This window comes from Puntigrus tetrazona, chromosome 13, assembly GCF_018831695.1.
Source record: "Puntigrus tetrazona isolate hp1 chromosome 13, ASM1883169v1, whole genome shotgun sequence".
Taxonomy (NCBI): Eukaryota; Metazoa; Chordata; class Actinopteri; order Cypriniformes; family Cyprinidae; genus Puntigrus; species Puntigrus tetrazona.
The window spans coordinates 21,115,121-21,125,120 of NC_056711.1; the positions used below are offsets into that span (position 1 = coordinate 21,115,121).

At 37.0% G+C, this 10,000-nt stretch overlaps 1 protein-coding gene across 1 annotated transcript in view; it reads left to right on the plus strand.

The window, feature by feature from the left end:
* Nucleotides 1-3,081, plus strand: part of LOC122356250 (adhesion G protein-coupled receptor A3) — a 75,301-nt gene extending 72,220 nt beyond the window's left edge. The window contains 2 exon segments of the mRNA XM_043254783.1: nt 943-1,038; nt 1,941-3,081. Of these exon segments, the coding sequence (XP_043110718.1) occupies nt 943-1,038; nt 1,941-3,081 (1,237 nt within the window).
* The last annotated feature ends 6,919 nt before the right edge of the window (nt 3,082-10,000 follow it).

The following is a 10,000-nucleotide window of genomic DNA, read 5'->3' on the forward strand; positions in this document are numbered from 1 at the left end:
ATTAGAAAAAAAAATAATAAAGGCATCTTTTTCACACTTAAATGCACATAAGAGTATATTTTAGTATTTCTATTGTTATTATTATTATCATTAGTTCATTTCTGAATAGTCTATTTGTATCTTAGTTTGTTTGATTTTAAAGCAAGTAGTAAAATACAGTAAAATTAGATTGAAAAAAAATGCATCTTTTCACACTTAAATGCATGTAAGAGCACATTTTAGTATTTTTATTATTATTATTATTAGTTCATTTCTAAATAGTCTATTTGTATCTTAGTTTGTTTAATTTTTGATTTTTAGTGCAAGTAGTAAAATACAGCAAAAATTTAATTACAACAATCAAAGTCACGTTTCACCTAAATGCATGGAAGAGCATATTAAATTACTTTTTATATTATTAACTATTATTATACATTTTATTTATTAGTTATTATTTTGAATTAGATTTTGTGTTGATTTCAGGTATGAGTCTATTTGTATTTTAGCTAGCTTAATTTCAATGCATGTACAAATGTGTTTTTTTTCTGCTCTGAAATATCTTCATAAGAGTGTTTGTTTTCATTTCTGTATTTTAGCATTTGAACTGCAGCTTATTTAGCAGAGGCAACACTTTTTTTTCGTCTAATATTTCTATTAAGTCAACACTATAAACTATGTTTGTGTCTAAATCGCATCTGGTTTCACATGCAGACATTTGAAGCATTTCCGGAGGCGATTTCATACACCTTTTCTCATCTCTTTCTCATTTCGCCTTGGCTTTGGGTTTTCAAGTCACCCCGATCTGATTTCTGTTGGAAGCAATTTTCCTTTGTGTTTAATGCTTCTCTCAAACAGTCCTGACAGGTCACATGAATCCCTCATCGCCGTTTCTTCAGTGCTTGGTGTATTTTTAGCCTCAGCGTGAAGCAGGAGAGAGCGTGATCGTTTGTTCTGTGTCTGTAGGTTTTATTTAGTGAGTGCCGGAGTTCCCTTCATCATCTGTGGGATCACAGCAGCCATCAACATGGAGAACTACGGCAGCGGAGAGCAGACGCCGTTGTGAGTAGCAGCCCACGTTTATTTGACACTGTCATATATATATATATATGAGTCACCCAAAGTAATACAATACACTATATATATATATATATATATATATATATATATATATATATATATATTAAATATGGCCAAACTGTTGTTAAAATTAATAGAATAATGCATGCATGTAAATCCGCCTCAGACTCTGCATTCAGGGTGATGTTCAGTCACTATGAAAATTTTATTCCATTTTTTTTTTTTTTTTTGCATTCTTGCGTGCATAAAAGGGTCCAAAACTCTGAGAACTCTAGTAAAGGTTTTTGTTATTTATATACTATTATCTTTACATTTTGTTTTTAGTTGAAGCGTTATTTTATTTTGCGTTCTGCTTTCCTGAATTTTGTTATTTTATTTTTTTTTTAGGTTTACGTTAACTAATTGAATTAATCAGTAATCTCTATTTTGCATTTTAATTAAATAATTTTATTTTATTAATAATATTATAATATTAATAATATATATTAATTATTATTAATAATAGTCTATTTGTATAGTAGTAAAACAGACAAAAAATCTGAATAAAAATAATCAAAGGCATGCTTATAACAGTTTTCCTTCGATAAATAAATAAATCTAGTTTTTAACATCTATTTTTATGTATTTGTATTTTCTATATATTTTTAAAATATATATTTAACACCATAAACATGTTTATATCTAACAATATAAGTAACATCTGGTTTAATGCCACAGCAAATTTCTAGAGCGAAATCTTAATTTTTTCGCATTGGCTTTAACTTTTCTACACATGGCTCTGGTCTGATTTCTGCGGAAAACTGATATTATGCTTAATAAAATCTGAATACGAGAACGTAACAAATGAAACACGTTTGGTGATGTTAGTTTGCTTGTGTTCGCAGCTGCTGGATGGCGTGGGAGCCGAGCCTGGGCGCCTTCTACGGTCCCGTGGCCTTCATCGTCCTAGTGACCTGCGTCTACTTCCTGTGCACCTTCATCCAGTTGCGCAAACACCCCGAGCGGAAATACGAGCTGAAAGCGGTGAGCGAAGAACAACAGCGGCTTTCGATGTCCACCAGGGGAGCCTGCGCGAGCGGCCAGTGTCACGGAGGATGCCCGGGTCTCATCAACCCGTCCATGCTGGCTAACGAACACTCGTTTAAAGCCCAGCTGCGGACGGCGGCCTTCACGCTTTTCTTATTTGCGGCCACGTGGACGTTCGGCGCGCTCGCCGTCTCGCAAGGCCACTTTCTGGATATGATCTTCAGCTGCTTGTACGGGGCATTTTCCGTCACGCTCGGGTTGTTCGTTTTGATTCACCATTGCGCAAAACGCGACGACGTCTGGCACTGCTGGTGCTCGTGCTGTCCCGGGCGACGCCCCTCCAACGCGTGCCACGCCCCCGGCCACGCCCACAAACTCAACATAAACGGCGACACCCACTCCCATTGCCATCTAGACGGCGGGAAGCCGGTTCACTGCGCGTGTCGCGCCGCCGCGCAAAATCACGTGACCTGCTTGACGCCGGTTTCGCCGTGCTGCGCCGCACTGCATACGCAACAGCTCCTAGAAGACGAAACTAGCGCGCATGTGCTTCTCCACGCCGACCATGACGGCTACCGCCCCGCCGTGCGATTGCACCGCTGCTCCAAACCGGTCAGGACTAAAACGCGACGCCAACGCGAGCTAGCGTTCCGCATCCCCTCCGCCGCGGACGGCACTAGCGCGCACAGCTCGCGCGCTAACAGCCCGCATGCCCACATTTGCCACTTGGCTCACGAAGTTTGCCCTCACGAGGCGCTCGCGCTCTGCCACCATCATCACGTGTGTTGCGCAAAAGACGAGCTCCTGGACGCGGGCGAGAGTTTTCTCTGCGGGAAACTCGCGGAGGACGAATTGCATCACACGCATATAGAGCTGCACGCCCGCAGACAGTCGCTGGCCAATCAGAACGGCATCCTGAAGGGAAACGCGCTGTTTTCGATCCCGACACGGCACGGGAATATACGCGACGGGACCCTGAGAAACGAAACTACCGTGTAGTTCCACTGAACTCCGACACTAGGATTTAAGAAAGGAACTGTTTTTGTTCGTACCATCACAAGCTCGTTCATCGTGACAGGAGGCCCCAGCGGTTCTGTGGATCCGTGCGTGAGAACGGAGAACCTGGGGCCTCGTTTATAACACACAAATGCACAAGTCCACAAATACATGTTTATATGGAAGATGTACAGCCAGCGTCATCGGTGGGAAGGGAAACCCAGTACCGTGTTTTGCACCAATTTTACTTTGATTTTATTTTAATTTATTTAATTTAGTTTTTTTTTTTGTTTCAGGGAAATCGCAAATAATGAATTAATTGCATTAACGCAACTATAGGATGAACACAAAGTAGCTCAAATGTTGCTATAATAATAATAATAATAATAACGACAGTCCACTTTAGACATTCTACTAACTAGAAGTAACTTTGCAACTACATGTCAACTAACTTTATATATATATATATACGTCATAATATATATGTATATGTATATATGTATATGTATATGTGTATATATATATATATATATATATATATGTCTTGATAATTCAAGAATTATTAATTATTAATTTAATTTCAATTGCATTGTCATTTTTGCATAAATAATAATTTATATATGTTGATTTGAATTTTATTTGTGTGCAATTAGCGTTAATTTATATAAAACGCTCTTCAGTTGCTGAACACATTTTCACGCATTCTTTTTTTTTTTTTTTGCTCGGTTGTTTATTTTTCCATTTTTCCAGTATGAAGTGTCCGATCGGATGCGTGTTTGACTGAACGAGGCTTCCGGTCGGAGTCGGCACACGCTGACTGGCCGCGTTCACACTGGCGCTCAATGCGGAGTCACTCCTCTTTATGTGGTTCTGATGATGTTTGATTGCAACCGATAATGAATCGCGACTGGCTGTCAGTCCTGAGTCTCTGCGGTGTTTACCAGGCCATTGCATTCATGCTTTTACCAGCTACAGGTATCACTCCAGGTAACAGACATTGCCATAGCGTGTGTGTGTGTGTGTGTGTGTGTGTGTGATACTCTGTGCAGGAGAACACCGCGTGTTCGAGTGTATGCAAACACAGTTTTGAAGCATTTCAAAGGTTTTTGCCATATATTTATTTTAAGAGACGTGTTTGAGAGTCCCACAAATGTCCCAGTCATTTCTATAGTGAAAAACTTCCAAATTCATGAAGATTCACCAGCGGTTTTCAACCAAACCATACTCCCATCAGCTCCTCACGCTTGATATATACTGTGAATATCAACTAGCGAAAACTTAGTAATACACAAAAAAGGCCTGCTTCTGTCTAACTTCTGTTCTGCCGTTGAAATGTGCGATGTTAACAGACAACTAAGCTCCGTGTCAAATCCTAGTGAGCTGCTTTTTCAGAGCAGGCTGCAGGTAATGCGCGCGTTAGAAAAGAAGGAAGTCCTACGATGCATTGCTGCGAACGATTCAAAATGCACCCAAGATGAGCACTGTTTTGTGAGGAAAAAATAATGCATTTAAGACATTTGAGTTGCATATAAAATTCCCATGCATTTGTATTATTACCGCTTTAACTAAAAGTTTGGTGTGATGCATATTTGTTGGTGATATAATCTGTGATGGTACAAATACACTGAGTGTGTTTTAAATACACAGTTTTATCAATAAATCAAATTTGTCTATATATATATATATACGTCTTGATAATTCAAGAATTATTAATTATTAATTTAATTTCAATTGCATTATAATTTTTGCATAAATAATAATTTATATATAATAATTTACAGTATATATATATATATACTGTGTATATATATATATACTGTGTATATATATATATATATATATATATATATATATATATATATGTATATATATATACTGTGTATATATATATATATATATATATATATATATATATACTGTATATATATGTGTATATATATATATATATATATATATATATATATATATATATACAGAGAGAGTCCATTTTAAAAATAAACCCCTTTGCAAGAGATTATTATTATTTTGTAAATATATGCAATTAAAATGATAAAACTTAAATTTATGCCTACATTTTTTGCAAGGTTTTCTCATGCCATTAGATGGTAAAGCAAAAAAATAGATATTTTATAACAACAATAATGCCACAATGCGAAACATCGCAATTATGCATGGATCTTTCATACGCAGATCAAATGCATAACCATGTTTTCTCCTGGGCTGAGGTGAAGCGGCTCACTAGGTTGTGTGACGGAGCGAAAGCGTCTCTCTAGTTGTTCTATTACAGATCTGTGCTGATTCTTTACTGTTTCTATGGTGAATCGCTGTTGTCGTCAAGGAGACGTTGTTTGTGCGAGAACATCATCGCTGTGCTTCTAGAAGGAAAAGTGACGTGATTGATTGATGAACAGCGGCCGTCGCTAACGGCTGAAGACTAGTAAAGCACTAGTAAAGACTAGTCTAGCTGAAGGAAACCAGCGAGCGATCATCACGCTTTTCTTCGCCTGACATGAAGGAGATGTCTGTGTAGTCGCCTCACATTCTTCAACAAAAATTACGTTTGGAGAGAGAAAAAACATATCCTGGTCATAGTTTATCCCTGGATCAAAAAAACAAAACAAGAAATAACATGAAGGCTGTTTTAGGAATAATTACAAATATTATTTTAATTAAATATATATATATCTATATCTATATATATATATATATATATATATATATATATATATATATATATATATAATGTTTATTATGCTTAATGGTCATGGCAATAATGCAGAAGATCACAATCCATAATCAAAAGACAAAACAAATTATATATTTATTATATTTATACATGTTTGTGTGTGTGTTTAAAGAATTATATTTTGATATAATATTTTAAGATGTGTTATTTTTAGTTCTGTGCTGAATTGTCATTAAATTAGCAATGCAATATATATATATATATATATATATATATATATATATATATATATATATATATATATATATTTAAAATAATTAAAAATGTATAGTTTTTGTTAGAATTATTTTTATTAATCGTTATAAGAATAATGAGGCAATCCAAAATCAGATGGAAATTTAAAAAAAAAAAAAAAATGTGTTAAAGAAAATGAAGCCTTTATTTTTGAATGATATATTTGATTATTTTTGTGTGTGCTCAATTGCCATGGCAATGAAGAAAGTAATATTATTTGTAATATTAGTTTTTATTTATTTTTAGTCACACTGCACAAAGGTTTTACTTCTTTATGAACTGAATTTGCTATGACAATTCTTCAAAGCAACCTGGATTTGTTTTTGACCAGGATATGTTGTTTTTCCGGGGTCTCCTTTTTCCGTTTAAATGTGCGTTTCAGATCGTCACACGGAGAAGCTTCCTCTCGAGGAAAAGCAACAGCTTCAGCGGCATTTAATGCACCGTTTGACTGAAACGAGTTTAATTTCACGCCTTCCTGTTTTCTCTGAAGTGCTGCGCCCGATTGGCCGTCCTGGTTGGGGCCGCCCATCAGCTCTTTTTTTATTTTCTGAGATGATAAATGAGGATGACGTCGAATGACGTGTGGATGCGGAGGGGGATCTGTTTATTGCTCAGTATCTGAGTTGAGGCGTTCTGTTTGTACGGTGTGTTAGTTTTCATGCATCTGTCCGTCTGTGTCCCGCAGGATTGATATACACTGTGAGATTTGCTGGAGAGTCAATCAGAAGGTGCTGTATGCTGTTATGAGAGAAAAACTACAATTATAACTCAGTTCTGTTTAACTGTATGTCTGCACTCCTTTTGTTATTAACGCTTCACACGATGCTTTTAACAGCAGCCTCTCACCCAAAAGAGTCAAATATCAAAGCGTTTCATTTGTCGTTGAACTCGTTTAAGGTTGTATTTCCAACAAATGCCTAATATTTCATCATTGCTTTTGACATTTCCGTCCCTTAGGCTTCAGTAACCTTGAAATTAAACATGGCGTCTGTCCGGGATAATGTCCATAATACAGTAAAATTATGCTCCGTGATGTCAAACTAGAAATATATGGGCAGAATATATTTTTTATGTGCTTTGAAGCAAGAAAATAATCCATATCTTGAAGCAGCATGACGAAAAAAGGTGTCTTCTCACCGGGGCTGCGTTTATCTGAAGAAAAAAAAAAATACAGTAAAATTTTCTGCGTGAATGTATTGTAAAATGTTTTACTTAATTACGCCAGTCTTCAGTGTCACATGATCCTTCATAAGTCATTATAATATGCTACTGGTCCAAAGTTTTTCTCAAGAAATGAATGCTTTTATTCATCAAAAGTGCATTAGATTTATCGAAAGTGCCAGCGAAGACATTTATGATGCGAGGAAAGGATTTTATTTCAGATAAATGCTGTTCTTTGTAAAAAAAAATATATCAAAGATTCCACAAAAATATTTTCCAGTTTTTTTTATAATAATCAGAAATGTTTTCGATCAGTAAATCTTTGTTATATTATAAATATTAAATGTTGTTATGATTTCTGGAGGATCACGTGAGCAAAGATGCTGAAAATACACAGAAATAAATTGCACTTTAATGCACGCTCACACGGAAACAGATATTTTAAATTGGAGAAATATTTCACAATTTTTACTGTACTTTTGCATTGAATAAATGCAGCCCTGGTGAGCGGAAGAGACTTGTGACTGGTAGTTAGTTTCAGCAGGAACCACAGAAAATCACCTTTCAGGTTGTCCAAACAAAGTTCTCTGCGATGCATATTACATCAAAACATTTTCACGAAACATGATCTTTTGTCATAAAAGAGTGTATGATTTTGACCCATGCGATGTGCTGCTGGCTGTTTCTACAGATATATATATCTGTGCTGCTGACGACTGCCTCCGTGCTCCAGAGACACGCGTTTCCGGCAACTCTAAACGTATTTCCCATCATATAATAATTCAGTGGGATCGTGCGTGAGGTGGTGTGTGTTTGACGGCCGTGAAATCCCTCAGAACGACTAATATATTCAGGGGTCTCGAAATAGATCAGTGCAGCATCTCTCACCAAATACTAACTTACTTATCAGGCCGAGAGAGAGAGCCTGAGTCAGTGTAGTGTGTAATTAGCTCTCATTTAATTAAACAGACCTCGAAAAAGCTTGGGCTGCTGCGTCCCAGAAGCTTCGTGAAGGTGAGTGTAGAAACTGCTCCTGCGCGATTCGCTTCTGGTGGGGTTTGTCCTGCTTCGTCTAGCTGTTTTCCAATGCAGTGAAGTGTTTCATGACGCCATTTTTTTGTAGTTTTAGTTATACCGTCGCTTTCCACCAATAACATGGCCGTGGCCAACAATGCATTGCATGGGTCAACATGAGAGATTTTTCGTTTTTACTACGAAAATCAGTAGGATATTAAGTAAAGATTACGTTGCATGAAGATGTTTAGTGCAAATATACCAAAACTTGATTTTTGATCATTAACATGCATAAGATCTTCATTCTCAGTATTTTTTTCGGGGGCCCAAATGTTGTCTTATATTACAAACATGACATCAATGGATAGCCTTACTTGACATCTTTCAGATGACGTGTAAATCTAAAAAATACACTGGTTTTATGGTCCTTGGTCACATTTAGTTCTTCCTTAAGGCTTCACTTCCTCAGCGGTTTTCCTGTAAGTTCATGTTTTTATTTATTTTCGGTGCAAGATTGGAGATTTGAGTCCACTTTGTTGAAAATGCATATAATATTTCTTTTTCTTAAATGTCCTTATTCAGAATATGGTCTCATTGTGACTCTCTCTTTAGATGGGTTCTCCAGAGGTCAAGCGTTATACGCCCGACACGCTTTGGCTTATATAAGGTCAGGCATTCATATTCAAGAGTCTCCGGCCGTTATCTAACTAATAAAACGATATTTCCATGTTATGATGTTCATATTATCGGATTCTCCTGATGGCCTCAGATAATGAGCACAGAGATGTAGTACAGTAAACCCTGATTAGCATGCTAATTTTGCCCTCGCGCCCCTCTTTTCCCGCTCAGACGAATCGGACGGTGTTGCCAAGTCCGTGTTTTTCCTCCGGGATTGAGATACTTTATATATAATTTTTTTTCTGTATTAATTTAGTCACATACAAGCAGAAAGCAAATACAAAGCAATGCACATGATATAAACTAAGTAGACAGAATAACTATGCGACAATAAGAATTAAAATATCTGCTAACATCTGTGAATTATTTTTGTAACATTCTTATTTTACTTTATTAGAAATAGCATTTATATGGTAATATCAAAATGCTTGGCCAAGTACAACAGAGTACGATGAGGTTTAAAGCGATTTGCATGGATCCAACGTGAAAAGTTTCTTATAAAGCTGTAATTAAAACAATTGCCCTTCATCACTGGGAACAGACTTAATCGTGAATCTGCAGGTGAAACCGGACTAGAAGGGCCTTCTGACCGAGGTACATCTGATTTTAACCCCTAGATCGCAATTTAATAGCCATTTAAGCGCGATAATACCGGTCGTGATCGGGTTGGTTTTGTTTTGCAGACCTGCAACCCCGGAAACGGAGAAGCGCGCGAGATCGTGACAGCAGAAAGATCGATTTCCTTTAAAACACTCGAGCTCGGTCTCATGAAATTGCGTGTGAATGGCACCCCAAATCAAAACGAAAACTCTTGGTGTTGAACGTCGGCGTGTATATGACACGCGCGTGTTTGACGTGCATATAACACGTGGCTTTCGCGTGCGTGACACGACATTTGTCGGCGTGCGTAAGATACGCGTTTTACCCTCAAGCCTAAAGCTGTCCGTCGAGTGGTGTGTATCATTACTACGTGTTTTCGTTTTTATCAGGCGTGCTATTTATACGTGAGATCGGCTAGAGAAAATAACTTTGCAACCGAATGAAGTTAGTTTTTATTCAAACAAATCTTCGTCTCGGTAGCTCTCA